This window comes from Mobula birostris, chromosome 8 (genome assembly GCF_030028105.1).
Source record: "Mobula birostris isolate sMobBir1 chromosome 8, sMobBir1.hap1, whole genome shotgun sequence".
Taxonomy (NCBI): domain Eukaryota; kingdom Metazoa; phylum Chordata; class Chondrichthyes; order Myliobatiformes; family Myliobatidae; genus Mobula; species Mobula birostris.
This window is the reverse complement of record NC_092377.1, coordinates 24432595-24450792: the sequence shown is the minus strand read 5'-3', so window position 1 is coordinate 24450792 and position 18198 is coordinate 24432595. Positions and strand designations below refer to the sequence as shown.

The following is an 18198-nucleotide window of genomic DNA, read 5'->3' as shown; positions in this document are numbered from 1 at the left end:
AATGGTAAGACTCTTGGCAGTATGGAGGATCAGAGGGATCTTGGGGTCCGAGTCCATACGACACACAAAGTTGCTGCACAGGTTGACTCTGTGGTTAAGAAAGGATTGAGTTTAGGAGCCGAGAGGTAATGTTGCAGCTATATACAACCCTGGTCAGACCCCACTTGGAGTACTATGCTCATTTTTAGTGGCCTCACTAGAGGAAGGATGTGGAAAGCATAGAAAGGATGCAGAGGAGATTTACGAGAATGTTGCCTGGATTGGAGAGCATGCCTTATGAGAATAGGTTGAGTGAACCAATTCCTTGGAGCTACGGATGATGAGAGGTGACCTGATGGAGGTGCATAAGATGATGAGAGGCATTCATCGTGTGGATAGTCAGAGGCTTTTTCCCAGGGTTGAAATGGCTGGCATGAGCGGGCACAGCTTTAAGTTGCTTGGGAGTAGGTACAGAGGAGATGTCAGGGTAAGCATTTTAACACAGAGAGTGGTAAATGGGCTGCCAGCGACAGTGGTGGAGGCAAATATGATAGGGTCTTTTAAGAGACTCCTGGACAGGTATATGGACCTCAGAAAAATACAGGGCTATGGGTAACCTTAGGTAATCTCTCAGGTAAGGACATGTTCGGCACAGCTTTGTAGGCCTAAGGGCCTGTATTGTGCTGTCGGTTTTCTATGTTTCTATGCTTCTAAATTTTGTTTAGATTGATGAAAACATTGAATTGACTTTATTTCTTACATCCTTCGCATACATGAGGAGTAAAAATCTTTACGTTATAGCTCCATCTAAATGTGCAATGTGCAATCATAGTAATTTATAATAATTTTTAATAAATAGAACAATCAATGTAATGTACTGTAAGGGGGTTTCGTCTTTTATGTTACTGCGGAGGCTAATTAAAACGGCTTCTTTGTTATGTTATAATCGGGAATGCTTCTTTGTTATGTTAAACGCTGATAAAGCTTTGCTCTAGCATCTTGTTGTGTGTTAGAGGCTGATAAGAGGGTGTTATGAACTAATTGGGATAGTTGTTATGACTTTGGTGTATCTGGAAGTTTTTGTATGCGTGGGGTTTTTGGGGCAGAAGGTAGGAGAGAAAGAGAGAGGATGGACCAGGTGCTGTGAGTCCGCTAACGGGGTCGGACCCCGAGCGGGGCGTTTGGCGAGGGCGGGGAGACGGAGACGGACTCGTGTGGAGCATCTGGTCGCCCACCATTGATGGTCCCAGGCGGCTGGTCGAGGTGGACTAAGGGGTCGCAGGGTGAAGAAGGTGGTTCTTGAGCTCCAGCTGTTTTGTGCACTAAGAGATTGAACTTTGATAAGTGTGGCGCCTTTTATATTCTATTCTCTATTAATTATATAGTTCCAGTAATATCTATAAACTGTAAATCATTTAATTGTATCTGGTGTATTGTCTGTTATTTGGGCGGGGTGGGGTACATCACACAGCATCCACACAAACTAATTACCCAGTTTGGCGGGGCCGAGGGTTGTTTCCCTAGACGACAGCAAACTGAGCGACCCTGAGGGTAGCCGGGGGGCTGCATTGTGGGGGCTTTGTCCGGGATTGGGTCTACTGGTATGCTGTGTGGGTGCCCCGTTTAAATCTGTAATGTGTGTCTCTGTGGGTTATTTGCTGGTGATTGCTGTATGCGTTGTGGGTGCGGTCCTTGTTCAAGTTCAGGCTGGCATTGACGAGTTGGAGATGGCACTCGGGGCTGTCCATGTGGTCGGGAGAGAGAGGAAAGAGTGGTCTGATTTGGAGGTAGGGTCTGTGAATAAATGTTCTAGCTCTGGCAGGCTCCACCTGGCGCTTGGGATAGTGTCCACCCCAAGAGGGGCGGAGACTAGCGAGACGTGGGCGGAGCAGATCTCTCAGTTGTTAGATGAGTGGCAGTGCTCGGTTGAGGGAGAGCGACAGGGATTGGTTGAAAGTTTAAGTAGGCAGGCTGGTGACGGTGTTAGAGCTGTCAGGTTCACTTACACCGTAGTGATAGCTGTCAGTTATTTAAAAGAGGGGGGAGAGTTTTCAGTGTGTCTTCTCTGGCTAGGAGGGCAGCTAAATTGCTTGCAGTGCCAGGGGGATCATTTCAGGGGATCAGCCCCTCCTTCAGTTGTTCAGCTGATCAGAGAGGTGTCGGGAAACTTAGTGGAGGCCCAGTTGGGGAACGGCTTGGGGTCTCTGGGGGAGCACATTCCCAGCAATGTACCAATGAACTTCTGAAAGGAAAAGACCCTATTCCTGAAGGCTTAGAGGGACCACGCCCCAGGGTGTCGTTACGGATAAAGGGAAGCGATGCTAAAGCCATCCTCGACCCCGGGGCACAGATCAAGTTGTTGTACAGTTCGTTTTACAACCGGTGTCTGAAGCATTTACCCTTGACAACCGCAAGGGCACCAGAGATTTTGGGTACCAGTGCCAGTAGTTATCCAGAAGATGATAATTGGTTAATGACCCTGGAGTTCATGGGGGTATTGTCTGGGCACCCAGCGTGTCGAGTTGTTTCTGAGGATGTGTGTAGCAGCCTTGAGCCGGTACCGAATTTAAACGAGACCCAGCTGTGGTACGGCCTGGGGGAAGTAGCTGAGGGTGAGACCCCCTTAGTAGTCGCTCTGAACTACCACGAGGGATGGGAGTTGACCGCTGAAGACACCTCAGTGAGAGAGAGGTCACAGCGACTGGACCCTGGCGCAGTGGAAGATGGAGGCCGTGTGTGTGTGGAATATGCGGCATGGTTTAGTGTGCTGGATCTGAGGAGTGGATGTTGCCAGATCCCGAGGAGTGCGGCTGTTGAGCCAAAGATGGCCTTTATTAGTTCCCTAGGATTATTCCAATCCGAAAAGATGCCCAAGGGCATATCTGGAGCCCCTGCATCCTTCCTGCGGGGCATGAGGAAGACCATGGGGGAAGTGAAGGTGTGTGGAGTTTAGGCGTATGTGGATGACCGCCTAGAGCTTGGATTCGCCTGGGGGGACTATGAGGCGAGGCGAGTGGCTGAGCCCGGGCGACCGAAGCGAAGTGTCAAATGTGGAGGAGTTTTTGGCCGGAGGAATTTGGTGCAATGTGAGAAAAATGACCCGACATATAAGTTGAACTTCCTGGTGTAGGAACAGACGGCGGTGGACCTGGGGATGGAAGCCCAGGTCATCAATCTGAATGAGACACAGGGAAGAGAGGGGATTTGCACTGTCGAACTGAACGATCAGAAATGCCGGCTGGAGACCGAGTGCCGCACTTGTGGGACGACCACTGCAGACTTGGAATTCACGCTCGTCATCGTGGAGAAGCAGCAACGGAATTCCGAGCTGACACTGTGGTCATGTACTGATGAATTAATCCAGTGAGCAGAAACAATGACCCACCTTCGAAGGGATCAGCGGAAACTCAAGACGTCGATTCAGAAAAGATTGGAAGACTTACAGGTTGGGGAAGATCAAGGAAGTGTTCTGACCAAGGCCAACAGAAAACCGAGAGCCCAGGGAGGGGAGTTTGATTACACTCCCGAGGAGGTGAAGAAACAGAGGACAGACCTCGGAAAAGGGAGGCAAACGCTTGAAAGGAACCTGAAGCTGACGTCTCGACTGCAGGAGGCTGAAGGGGTAGCCCCAGCTAAATGTTCCAGTTTGGAGAAACTCAAACAGCAGCTACCGATCAAGGGAATGAGGAAGGATACGGATTCAAAGGATGATGTGCTGGACATGTGGTACATGTTGCCTTTCGCTAACTTCCCCGTGATTGAGGAAGAGACCTTTGGCCCTTCTCCCACTGAGTCAGGTGTAGTGGGGAGGGCTAGCTGTGGGCAATCTGAGTTACGGCAGGATCAGGAAGGAAAAGAAGCGGGGCCCTGGACACGGGACAAGGGGCTCCGGGCTGTAGTGGTGGCCTGAGTGAGAGAGGAGTTGGCAAGCAGGCCCGAGGTATCCCTAGTAGTGTCTGAGCCTTTTGGGTTTAGGTGAGGGGGTACGGAGGTCTCGGAGGGTTAAGAAGCTCCCAGATAGGTTGGCCTATGTAGCGCCCGTGGGATGGGAGTAAGGTCCACTGTTTGGGGAGCACTGTCACTGTGTGTATGTGTGTCTGCAGGACTGGTTGGCGAGTTATTTAGAAGTCGTGAGGACATGACTTTATTTGGTGGGGGGAGAGCGTAAGGGGGTTATGTTACTGCGGAGGCCAATTAAAATGGCTTCTTTGTCATGTTATAATCGGGAATGCTTCTTTGTTATGTTAAACGCTAAGAAAGCTTTGCGCTAGCAGCTTGTTGTGGGTTAGGGGCTGATAAGAGGATGTTATGAACCAGTTGGGATAGTTGTTATGACTTTGGTGTATCTGGAAGTTTTTGTATGTGTGGGGTTTTTGGGGCAGAAGGTGGGAGAGAAAGAGAGAGGATGGACCAGGTGCTGTGAGTCCGCTAACGGGGTCGGACCCCGAGCGGGGCGTTCGGCAAGTGGGGGAGACGGAGACAGACTCGTGTGGAGCATCTGGTCGACCATCGTTGATGGTCCCAGGTGGCCGGTCGAGGTGGTCCGAGGGGTCGCAGGGTGAAGAAGGTGGTTCTTGAGCTCCAACTGTTTTGTGCACGAAGAGATTGAACTTTGATAAGTGTGGCACCTTTTATTTTCCTTTTATATTTTATTCTCTATTAATTATATAGTTCCAGTAATATCTATAAACTGTAAATCATTTAATCGTGTATGGTGTATTGTCTGTTATTTGGGCGGGGTGGGGTACATCACACAGCATCCGCACAAACTAATTACCCAATTTGGCGGGGCCAAGGGTTGTTTCCCTAGACGACAGCGAGCCGAGCGACCCTGAGGGTGGCCAGGGGGGCTGCAGTAGAATACACTCAAATCACCGTGAGTTCATCAGTCTGATGGCCTGGTGGAAGAAGCTGTCCTGGAGCCTGTTGGTTCTGGCTTTTATGCTGTGGTACTGCTTCCTGGATGGTAGCAGCTGGAATAGATTGTGGTTGGGATGGGTTTGGTCCCCAAAGATCCTACGGGCCCATTTTACACATCTGTCCTCGTAAATATGCTGAATCGTGGGAAGTTCACAACTATAGATGCTCTGGGGTGTCCACACTACTCTCTGCAGAGCCCTGCGATTAAGGGAGCTACAGTTCCCATACCAGGCAGTGATGCAGCCAGTCAGGATGCTCTCAATTGTGCCTCTGTCGAAAGTTCTTAGGATTTGGGGGTCCATACCAAACTTCCTCAACTGTCTGAGATGAAAGAGGCGCTGTTGTGCCTTTTTCACCACACAGCTGGTGAGTACAGACCACGTGAGGTCCTCATTGATGTGGATGCCGAGGAACTTGAAGCTGTTTACCCCTTCAACTCCAGAACCACTGATGTCAATAGGGGTGAGCCTGTCTCCATTCCTCCTGTAGTCCACAACCAGCTCCTTTGTTTTTGCGACATTGATGGAGAGGTTATTTTCTTGACACCACTGTGTCAGAGAGATAACTGCCTCCCTGTAGACTACCTCAATATTGTTTGAGATAAGGCCAATCAATTTACTGTCGTCGAACATTCAACTAAATTAAGAAATGTACTAATAAACATTGATAGTTTTTGCCTTGAAGGAATTAAATTATGGAAGAAAACATCAAACTCGAATGGTCAAGGAGAGAAGAAGAAGACAAACCAATTATCTTTGTTCTTGCCTTGTGCTTAAAGGAACAGAGGCTGCCATTTTGTGAAGCTGCCCTGTAACCTCCATTTTCGGAGCTGTCTCGTAAACTGTTTTGTGCTCAGGAATAGTTCTATCAAAGTGCTTTAAAGTTGACACAGTGATGCTTCTGATAATCAGCTGAGCTAGAGTTCATTTTCAAATAGGAAATCATTTGTGAGGCGTTCTTTGGTAAGATAGAACATGCAGGTTTATGAATAGGGGAGCCTGTGTCAGGCCTGAGTAGCTCATGTCTAGTAGCTGGCTGATTCAGAAGAAACAGACATTAGTTACAAGTTGTCATTTGCAGAAAGGCAATAAACTAATGCTGGCTTGGACTACGTCCATTGGGAATCAGTCCGATGACCTTGCATCAACAACATTGAAAGCAACATATGATCTGATAAGGAAAGCCTATAAGAACAAAGGGCTTCAAATACAAAGTGGTGAGAACTCTGGAGACTAACTGTCGCGAGGGAGAACCTCATGCCAGAGGCTGAGAGAAGAAGAATCAATCATCTGGTCAACGGGAGATCGTCTGTGTCAGTGTTATAGATTGGAGAAATGGTCTGAGTGAATATTTTTACAGTAATATTCATGTTTAAAGTTGTTGGCCTAGTGTCAGCATAGTTACGTTGTTGTTTGTGCAGAGACAATAAAGTGGGAGCTTTGATTAATTAATAGTTGTGTAGTGAATTACCAAACTTAGACCAGTTGAGAATAGTCAACTACAGTCTCACATTTTGATGATTAAAGAGAAAAATTGTAATTGCATCATTCATATCAGTGGAATGCAGAGTCTGGGGGTGGAACACTATAATACTGTCAAAAAAAAATCCTGTTTCCATTAACAGAACATGGACATTAACTGACAAGACCAGGAACTGTTGCCCGTGCCTAACTGCCCTTGAGAAGTTGGAGATGAGCCACCTTATTGAATTGCTGCAGTTCTTCCAGTGAAGATACTCCTAGGAGATCACTGGGAAGATTCCACGATGCAGATCCAGCAATGTCCCATGACATCCCTGGATCTAAATCAAGTTCCATGATGTACATCTAGCCATGATGAGGAAACTGATATATTTCCAGGATAGCAGCTACAAAGAGAGCCTGCAATTGGTCGCATTCCAGTGTATTTGCTAATCTTTTCCTTCTGTGTGGTTGATGGATTTTGGCAAGGAATCCATTAAGTTTTGTCACAAAACGCCACTACTCCCCAACCCCCCCCCCCCACAACACACACAACTCCTTCAGCACCCCAGGAACTGTTAAAGAAAATTAAACAAAACCTAAAAAACAAATTTCTTACCTTATAGAAAAGGAGAATGAAGTTAATTGCAAAGGCTACAAACAACGCCAGCATCCTCATATTGTAGAAGTTGCGTGCAAAGTAATTCTGGAAAGAGAGGTTCAGAGTGAAACAGGAAGCTAATTATAAAGAATAAAATTCAAACTTCATATACCCAAGAACTTAATGACTGTAACAACAATGAGGCAAATCTTCAGCACAAGAGGTTCTTGAGCAAGACGCACGAAATGCAAGAGGAACTCAGCAAGCCAGGCAGCATAAAGGAACAGGAATAAACAATCAACATTTCAGGCCATGGCCCTTCACCTGGATGAGAAAGGAAGGAAGCAGAAGCCAGCATAAGAAGGCGAGGGCAGGAGGAATGAGTGCAAGCTGGCAGGGGATAGGCGAGGCCTGAGGGGGAGGGGGGAGGTGGGTGGGTGGGGGAAGAGGCATGGAGTGAGAAGCTGGGAGGTGAAAAGGTGGAAGCAATGAAGGGCTAAAGAAGAAGAAATCTGATAGAAGAGGACAATCGACCATGGGAGAAAGGGAAGGAGGAAAGGCACCAGAGAGACGTGTTGATAAAACAAGGAGAAGGGGCATGAAGAAGCCAGAGTGGGGAATGGAAAAAGAGAGAAGGGGAAGGGGAGAGAAATTACAGGAAGTTAGAGATATCAATGCTGACACCGCCAGGTTGGAGGCTACCCAAACAGAATATGAGGTGTTGCTCCTCCGGATTAGCCTCATTGTGACAGTAGAGACCATGAACTGATATGTCAGAATGGAATATCTTTTTCCCCTTTTGCCCTCCTGATTTTCTTCTCAAGTATACTCCTACATCCCTTATACTGCTCATGGAACTCAGTTAATCCCAACTGACTACACCAAAATGCATGCCTCCTTTCTTCTGACCAGAGCCACAATACTATGATCCTATTCTATGACAATAGCAACACCTACCTCAGACTGCTGTTCATTGGTTAGAGCTGAATGTTCAACACAATCATACCCTCAGTTTTAATCAACAAGCTCCAAAACCTGGGTCTCTGTACCTTCCTCTGTAACTGATCTTTGACTTTCAAACCAGAAGACCACTCAGTGCAGAACAGAAATAATAACTGCTCCTCACTGACTATCAACACTGGCATACCTCAAGAATGTGTGCTTTAGCCCACTGCTCTCCTCCTTCTATCCCCATGACTGCATGGCCCCTCACAGCTCAAATGCCATCTATAAATTTACTATTGAATCAAATATTGTAGGAAGAATTTCAGATGGTGACAAGGAAGTGTACAGGAGTACAACAGATCAGCTGGTTGATCTCACAACAACAACCTTACACTAAGACCAAGAAATTGATTGTGAACTTCAGGAAGGGAGTTGAGTAAACACACACCATTCCTCACTGAGGGATCAGCAGTGGAAAAGGTGAGCAGTCTCAAGTTCCTTGGTGTCAACAGCATTGAAGAACTATCCTGGAGTTACACCAGACAGCAGCTGTATTTCATTGGGAATTTGAGCAGACTTGGTATGACATCAAAGACTCTGGCAAACTTTTACAGATGTACAATACAGAGCATTCTAACTGGTTGCAATACCGTCCGGTATGGAGGGACCGCTGCACAGGATCAGAAAAAGCTGCAGAAAATTCTAAAGACAGGCAGCATAATCACGGGCACTTGTCTCCCTAGCATTAAGGACACCTTCAAAAGGTGATGCCTCTAAAAGGTGGCACCCATCACTAAGGACCCCCATCACCCAGGACATGCCCCCTTCTCATTGCTACCATCAAGGAGGAGGTACAGGAGCCTGAAGACACCAACTCAGCCGTTTCAGGAACAGCTTCCTGCTCCCCACCATCAGAGTTCTGAATGGAAAATGAACCAATGAACACTAGCTAACTTATTTTTCTTCCTTTTTGTATGACTTAAATAATTTAATTTTTTATGTATACTTATTGCAATGTATAGATATCTATTATTACGTATCGAACTGTACTGCTGCTGTTAAACAATAAATTTCACGACCCATGCCAGTGATATTAAACCTGCATCTCAACTCAGTCGCCTTCATGTTTATCTCCACAGTAAGTGTACATGGTCTGTTTTTATCACATTCTTTACTCTCATATTTCTTTCCCTGAATTTTAGATGTCCTTCAATTTCAGTGTCTCATTTAGCACTGCTTCTAATAACTAAAAATCCCCTTTCTTTACAAGAATAAAAGTCAGATAAATTACTTCACAATATCCAGAAAAGTAATAGAAACAAATTTCTGGCATGCAGGGAATTGTGGGCAATGAATTATAATCATAGAGTATTTGCAGCTCTCTAACTTTGCCTTAAACTGATGCTGTTGAAGTAACAAATTCCATGCAGCAGTTCTTCTCGAGATAATGATTTAAAATATGATGCAGGTATATAAGGAGGGAGATAAAGTACTTCCTTAATGGGGAGAAAATACTGAGAACCCTTCTCCAAGAAGAAAGTTTACAGTGAATAGTATAGATACACTCAAGAGGAAACTGGACAGGTATTTAAAGGGGAAAAGAATAGAGGGTACATTTATAGTTTTATAGGCAGGAGGATTGCAGGAGGTATATGCAGTACATAAATATTGGCAGAAAACTGTTTTTCTGTACAGGCCATCCCTGAGTTATAGATGGGTTCAGTTTTTACAGATATCCAAAGCTTAAATTTTGACCATATGTCAGAATATAGACAATATAGAATATAGAGGAAGAGGAGAAGATGGCAGTGCGACGGCAGTGCGCGCCGCCTCTCCGGTGATGAATATCTGTTATCTGTCAAGTAGGGGACCGTGCACAATGCTGACTTGATGGAGACGGACATGAGAGTACGGAGGAACATCTGGAGAAACTTCTGAAATGCCCGCTTCGCTGCGGCTGCTACTGTGTGGTAACCAGAATCTCTGGAGCAGAAGGCCCCGAAATCCTCGGCTTTGCTTGTTTCAGCGGCTGGGGCGAGGTCGAAGGCGCTCGGCAGAGGATGGCGCTCGGGAGGCTGTATCGGAGGGGCTGTTCAGAGGCTCGAAGTTTATGGACAGATGGACTCAGTGTCGGCTGTGGTCGGCTGCTTCCAAGGCATCGGCAAGTTGACGGTGCCTGGAGGTTTATGGCAGGGAGTTTCTCCCTTTTGCCGCCTGCTATCAGGAACTCGGGAGTCAATCGACTCGGGGACTTTTGAGACTTTTTTTTTACCGTGCCCATGGTTTGTTCTTCATCAAATTATGGTATTGCTTTGCACTGCTGTAACTATATGTTATAATTATGTGGTTCTGTCAGTGTTAGTCTTTGGTTTGTCCTGTTTTCTGTGATATCACTCCAGAGAAACATTGTATCATTTCTTAATGCATGTATGCATTTCTAAATGACAATAAAAGAGGATTGAGTGTTCTCATAATCTAATCTAATCTAAAAAATCACTTTATACAAGAACCATCCACAGTACCGGAGTGAATGGTGTTGATAAGAGTCAATTAATGTGGACTTATATTTATTGTCTGCCCCTACCAATGAACAATGGCAGTGAGTCAGGATGTCTCAAATGCAATGGCTGCTTTCAGTGGCCTTTCAGTATCAGTGGATGTGACATTGCTTAATAGAATATTATTGCGAGTTTCAATGGAAACAATTGCTTGCCAATTTCCAAAGCAACTTTCTTAACTGACCTCCCATGGTGAAATGAGCAGCCTGCATTCTTAAGAAACAATAGTATCTGAAAACTGTGGGAGGTTACATATAGGTAGGCTTTTATTTCAAGACTGGCTCTCATTTGAAGATAATAATATTTCTGGGAGCTTGTCAGCATGTATGAGTACCCATACTTCCGGCGTTTGTAACCCAGGGAGATCCTGTATCCTATATAACTGTATCTACACCTCTGTCATGTGGCTATGATATGGAATTCATTGAATGTAGATATTTTCAAAAGGGAAGCTTTGCTGGACATTGGGAAAACACAAGAGATTTCTGTACCAAGAGTTGATGAGCTGAATGACCTTGTTCTGTACTATAAAAATTCAACAGGGAGAAAATTGTTTGAAAAGTCAACTTTTTAGGATTGAAATGGTGAAAGAATCAAATTATTCTACACTGACAGTATCAACATAAAGTCAAACATCACACTCACAAGTAGCTTCTGCTGGTAAGCTGTAATCTTCTTCCAGAAAGCAGACTCTTGTACTTCGGGTTCATCGACTTTTTCAGCATGTCGCTGTCTCCTTCTTCGTCGAGGCTTCTGTTCAGCAACTTTTTCCACCTTCTCGCCATCCTCTCCACTTTAAACCAGAATGATATTTGTTATTTAACATGCTATAGGCATAATTTTAGCATTCAAAACTCAAAATGTGAGTAATGTACGTGGAGGAGAGCCACTGAGATTGAGGGTGTAGTGGTTTGGAGATCATTCAGTAGGCTATATCCTTGTAGATAATTCATCTCATCCCCTAGTCCCTTCTGATTTGAAACTGCTGGTGGTATAAGCCATTCCATCCTTTGCTCTCGCTTAACTAGGACTGAAGTCCACTGACAGTAGACTCTCTCCTGACAGCTGACTCTCCCGACAGCCAAAACTCACAGTTGACCTGCTGTGTTCACTAAGGTTGAGGAGAATAGTAACCCTACCAGCTCAAATAATTATTTTAAACTACTTTCCACATTGGACACCAATGAGAAGGCCAGTATCTGATCTAGTCCTTACTGCCAGCTGCAGAATAGGAGTAGAATTAGGCCATTTGGCCTATCGAGTCGGCTCTGCTATTCCATCATGGCTGACTATTATCCCTTTCAATCCCATTCTCCTCGTAACCTTTAATGTCTTGACTAACCAAGAATGTATCACCCTCTGCTTTAAATATACTCAATGACTTGGCCTCCACAGCCCTCCATAGCAATGGATTTCACAGCTTCATCAGCATCTGGCTAAAGAAGTTCCTTTCTTCGTAACAGTGAAAACACCTTCTGTTAGCAAAATCAGGTAACTAATGCAGGTCTTTCGTAATAGCGAGGTTTCATAAAGCGGGGGACATCTGTATATCTGTGCACTTGTAATGCTACATGACACTGTAATTTCCTTTGGGATCTATCTATCTACCTAGTCCTCTCAAAATGAATACTAACATAGCATTTGTTTTCCTTACCATGACTCGACCTGCCAGTTGACCTTTAAGGAATCCTACACAAGGACTCCCAAGTCCGTTTGATTTTTTAATTTTCTTCCTGTTTCGAAAATAGACTACACCTTTATTCTTTCACCAAAGTGCATGGCCATACACTTCTCTGCACTATATTCCATCTAGAACTTTTTTGCCCATTCTCCCAATCTGTATGAAGTCCTTTTGCAGACTCCCTGCTTCCTCAACACTACCTGCCCTTCCACCTGTCTGCAAATTTGGCCACAAAGCCATCAATTCTGTCATCTATATAGCTGACATATAATGTGAAAGGAAGTGAACCCAATACTGATCCCTGAGGAGCAAGCACCACTTGTCACCTACAGCCAACCAGATTAGGTCCCCTTTATTCTGACCATTTGCCTCCTGCCAATCAGCCGAACTTCTTTCAATGCTGAAAGAATTATTACATCTTTCATGTAATAACATGGGTTCTTATCTTGTTATGCAGCCTCATGTGCTACACCTTGCTAAAAGCCTTCAGAAAATCCAAGTAAACAATATCCCTGACTCTCCGTCATCTATTCTGCTTGTTATTTCCTCAAAGAATTCTAACATATTTCCCCTTAACTAAACCATGCTGACTTTGGCCTACATTATCATGAGTCTCCAAATACCTCTAAACCTTATCCTTAATAATAGACTGCAATATCTTCATAACCACTGAAATCAGGCTGCATGACACACAATCTATTTTCTTTTGTCTCCCTTCCTTCTTAAAGAGTGGAATGATATTTGTAATTTTTCAATCTTCCGAAAACATTCCAGAAACTGGTGATTTTTGAAAGTTCATCACTAATGACTCCACAATCACTTCAGCTACCTCTTTCAGAACCCTGAAGTGTCATCTATCTGGTCCAAGTGACTTATGTACCTTCAGACCTTTCAGTTTCCCAAGCACCATCTCCCTAGTAATAGCAACTACATTCACTTCTGCCCTCTGACACACTCAAATTTCTGGCATACTGCTAGTGTCTTCCACAGTGAAGATTGATGCAAAATACTTAAGAGGTTTGAACACCATTTCTTAGTCTCCCATTAGTATGTCTTCAGCATCATCTTCCAGTGGTCCAATATCCACTCTCACCTCTCTTTTACTTTTTATATATCTGATCAAACTTTTGGTAACCTCTTTGATATTTTTGGCTAGCTTACCTACATATGTCATCTTTTCTTTCCTTATGGATTTTTAGTTGCCTTCCATTATTGTCTTGCTATATTATATGCCCTCCCTTTTGCTTTTCTGCTGTCTTTTGACTTCCCTTGTCAGCCATGGTTGCCTCACGCTCCCTTTCTTCAACTTTGGGATATATCTACCCTGCTTCTTCTGAACTTTCCCAGAAACTCCAGCCACTGCTGTTCTGCTGTCATCCCTGCTAGTGTCCCCTTCCAATCAACTTTGGCCAGCTGTTCTCTCATGCTTCTGTAATTCCCCTTTCCACCACTGTAATACAGATATATCTGACTTTATTTGCTCTCTCGCAAACTGCAGGGTGAATTCCCTTAAGCTTCTTAATCAAATCTGGTTCGTTACACTACACTCATTCCAGAATTATCTTTCTCCTAGTGGGCTCAACCACAAGTTGCTCTAAAAAACCATCTTACAGGCATTCTACAAACTCCCACTCTTGTGATCCAGCACCAACCTGATTTTCCCAATCTACCTGCATATTGAATTGTAAGATTGCCCCTATCAGATGCCTTTTTTATTTTCAGTTGAAATTTATATCCCACATCCTGGCTATTGTTTAGGGACCTGCATATAATTCCCATCAGGGTCTTTTCACCATTGCTGTTCTCTAATTCTAGCCACAAGGATTCTACAGCTTCTGATCCCATGTCATCTCTTTCTAAGGATTTGATTTCATTTATGACCAACTGAGCTACCCCACACCCTCTGGCTACTTCCCTGCCCTTTTAATACATTGTGTATTTGTGGATGTTAAGCTTCCAATTGTAATCTTCTTTCAGCCACGTCTCAGTGATGTCCATAAAGTCATACCTGCCAATCTCTAAATGCACTACAAGATCATCGATCTTCTTCTGTATACCGCATGCATTCACATATAACACCTTCAGTACTGTATTCACCACTTTTTCAATTTTTCCCCCATGTTACACTTCACCCCAGCCCACTGACTGCAATTTTGCCCTATCGTCTGCCTGTGCATCCTCACAGTCTCACTGCACACTGCATCAACTTCTATGTCAACTACCCCATCTTCAGTCCGATCATTCCTGTTCCCATTCCCCTATCAACTTAGTTTAAACCCTCCCCAACAGCACTAGCAAACCTGCCCCCAAGGATATTGACCCCTTCCCTCAGGTTCAGAAGTAATCTAAGATTTTTGTACAGGTCATACCTTCTCAGAAAAGATCCCAAAGATTCAGAAATCTGAAACCCTGCCCCCCGCATCACTTCCTCGGCCACTCATTTATCTGTACTATCATTCTACTCCTGATCTGACTCACACATAGCACTGGGAGTTATCCAGAGATTAAGACCTTGGAGCTCCTGTTCTTCAGCCTTTTTTTCCTAAATCCTTATACTTACTGTGCTGGACCTCTTCCCTCTTTCTACCTATTGTATTTCATTTGTTCCAATATGCACCACGATCTTTAACTGCTCATCCTCCCTGTTGAGAATCTTCTGTAGTTGCTCTGAAACATCCTGGACTCCAGCACCTGGGAGGCAATGCACCATCTTGGCTTCTCTTTTGCGGCTACAGAATCTCCTGTCCATTCCCCTAACTATCAAGTCTCCTGTTGCTACCACACTGCCTGACTTTACCCTTTCCTGCTAAGCCCCAGAGCCAGCCATAGTGCCATTGGCCTGGCTGCCACTGCTGTGCCCAGATAGGTCATACCACTCCTCCCCCTTGCAGTATCCAAAGGGGTATACTTGTTGCTGAGGGGAATGGCCACAGTGGAACCCTGCAGAGACTGCTTATTCTCATTACTTCTCCTAGAGGTCCCCATCTACTATCTGAAGCCTACACTCTTGGTGTGACCACCTGAGTAGAAGAAGAAGAAGAATAGCCCATAACTCGGCAGTGGAGTTATCAGAGCACCTTCATGGCGGTGTTTCCGTAGCAAGCTATTCTTGTTTTTATAAGGCCAAGTTGGTAGCTCGACGCTCAACCTGACTTGGATTCGAACTCGGGAACCTTCGCTCCAGAGTCCGGCGCTGATATTATTGCGCCACCAAGCGGGACACCTGAGTGAAACTCATCATTAAGTTTTCAGCCTCCCGGATGGTCCTGAGTGCATCCATCTCCAGCTTGAGTTTTTGACTTTGTCTGTCAGGAGCTGACATTGGGTGCACTTCCTGCAGATGTAGTCATCAGGGAGACCATAAGGTACCCTGAAATCCCACATCTCACAGGAGAAACCTTCCACTGTCTGAACTACCATCCTACTTATACCTGTTGAGCCCCTAACTTTCACACTTAAGTTCCAGCCTGCGTCTGTTCTCACTCAAGCCTGTTGAGCCAAAGCCCGACCACTCTAACACTGTCCACTAACACAATGGCTGCTCCACTCAAGCCCTGCTTCTTTTTATTGTCCCTTGCAAATTAACCATAGTTTCTATTAACCCAAGCAATCTCCCACTCCAGAGACAAGTCCTCCGGACGATGAGGTACTAGTCAGGATGGTGTGCAGTCTAATAGCAGACATGTTTCAGTACACCAATTTCTTTTATCCTGCTTGATGACAGCAGTCATATATAGGAATGTGTTGTCAGAGTGTCCTATGTGGGTTTCTGCAGTGCATTTAGTAGATAACATACAGTGTGTGTATCGGTGTTGGGGACTGTATGTTTACAACAGTCTACAGAGAAGCTTGGATAGGTCATCCGTACATGGTGACACACTGGGTCTAAATGGACTGCAGACAGGGGCAGCAAAAAGGCTACTTCTTTGTTTGGAAGAGGTGAAGGAGCCAGACTCTTAGTGCTGGTTAGTACTATCCATTACAAACTCCAAGTAACATCAGGTAGATATTTTTTTGCAGACTTACAGAGAACATACGCTACATTCCATATAAATGTGTGTACGTAACTGAGTTATACGTGCATGTCACTTAATTGCTGTTCCATTTCAGAATATTTAAATCCAGGCTTTGATGGGCCAAGTCACTCAGTACGGTATATTACAAATTACATGCGCTGAATGACAAGAATCATGGTGGGTTTTCACAGAGCCTAGAAGTGATCCTATCCAGCACAAAGTGGTGGCAGCCTCTACTTCAACACAAGCAGACCAAATCATCATGCTGTGTGCACTCAGTGGCCACACGCCTCTGATCAGGGCCGACATTTACGTGCCGGGTGGCACCTAATCAATTAGCTTGTTTATTTCGGCTTTTTTCTTAAAGATGTGCTGGGTGTGTTCTGGCTACCGCTGCACACCTGCATCTTCGCGGCCCGGTATCAGTCCGCAGCCCAGAGGTTGGGGACCACTGATCAAGTCCATGCAGAAAATGCAGAAGCCAGAGGGTTACTAAGTGGTCAAGAATGCATTCATTTCCAACTCACTGTGTCATCAAGGAAAAGTTCTTGTTTCAATTTAGTTCATTCAAATCACATCAGCATTATTCGTGGCTAAATCTTCATCTTTACTGCCTGGGCAGTAATGAACCACAAAGACTATATGTTTTCCATATGCTAAGTTACAATGCAAAAAGAGAAGCTATAATTTAGCCTTATGTCTCTTTTGTTTGATAAATGATCGCTTTGTAAAGGAGCAGGGGCTGTTGGTCTGCCAAGAATTTCCTGCACGATCTGCTTCAATTTCAAAATGAAAGGATGTGGATTCAGCAAAATACTCACTCAGCTTTCTCTGGTTCAACTTTATATTCTTCCTTCTCTTCTGTCTCATCTTCCTTTGTTTCTTCAGTCTAGCAATATATTAAAAAAATGTATGTTTCTTTTGAGTTGAGTAAATCATGTTTCTGTTTTACTAACCCAAGGAAAATTTCCACTACTGTATCGAACTGAATTCCCAACAGAGCAAAAGGTAAGTCAGAATAATGAATAATCAGATTCTGTGAGGAATGGAGGGCAAAACAGGGATGTGTGCAGGACAAGTGGAATGATATTCAGTAGGAAGTAAGTGGCCAATGCATTGGAAGCTTGGACAGAACTTCACTGCAGGAAAAGATAGATTTGTAAGACTCAGAGCATTAAGAATTTGAAACCTATACTGATAATAGCAAGGCCAGTGACAGAATGAAACATCTAATTCCATGCATTACTGGGTTGTTCTGAAATACTGCAAAATTCAAAAGCTTTAATTTACATGGTAAGAGGCAGACTAACCCTAGTTTCCAAACAAAGTGAAATGAGAAACTGTTAACTGCGAAGCAACACACACAAGGTGCTGGAGGAACTCTGACAGCATCTATAGAAATGAATAGATAATCGCTGTTTCAGGCCAAGACCCTTCTTCAGGACTGAGAAGGAAGGGAAAAGATGCCTAGGTTTAAAAAGGTGGGGGGGGGGCGGAAATGAGGTTACCTGGAAGGTTAAAGGTGAAGCCAGGTGGGTGGGAAAGGTCAAGGGCTGGAGAAGAAGGGAGCTGACAGGAGAGGAAAGTGGACCACAGGAGAAAGGGAAGAAGGGGACCTGGGAGCAAGAAGAAGTGGGATTACAGCAAGGGGCAGGAGGGCAGTGTGTTTGTTTACTGGATGGAGAAATCAATATTCATGCCACCAGGTTGGAGGGTAGCCAGATAAGGGATAAGGTGTCGCTCCTTCACCCTGAGGGTGGCCTCATCTTGACACTTGTAACTTTTAATGTACAAGGTAAGAGGCAGACGAACCCTAGTTTCCATACAAATTGAAATGGAAAACTATCTGCATTTATTTTCAGCACTTCCATCCTGAAAGCAGAGAATTTATACAAAATGAGTGTGGAATGGAGAAATATATATATATGTTGTGGGCCAAGCTCAGATTCACCACAAGCTGCATTTAAATGATGACTGAAAGCCAGAAAGAAAATGAAACCTACTATAAATATTGCCAGGCATAACCAATATCATACAT

At 44.6% G+C, this 18198-nt stretch overlaps 1 protein-coding gene across 1 annotated transcript in view; it reads right to left on the bottom strand.

Annotated features, from left to right (window-relative positions):
* The window catches only part of ryr2a (ryanodine receptor 2a (cardiac)), a 785545-nt gene that overhangs the window by 74300 nt on the left and 693047 nt on the right, over positions 1-18198 (bottom strand). Inside the window, exons 89-91 of the mRNA XM_072264911.1 lie at positions 16982-17049; positions 11109-11256; positions 6979-7065 (exon numbers count right to left, since the gene is read on the bottom strand). Coding sequence (XP_072121012.1) covers positions 6979-7065; positions 11109-11256; positions 16982-17049 — 303 coding nt within the window. The remainder of the gene's footprint in view (positions 1-6978; positions 7066-11108; positions 11257-16981; positions 17050-18198) is intronic.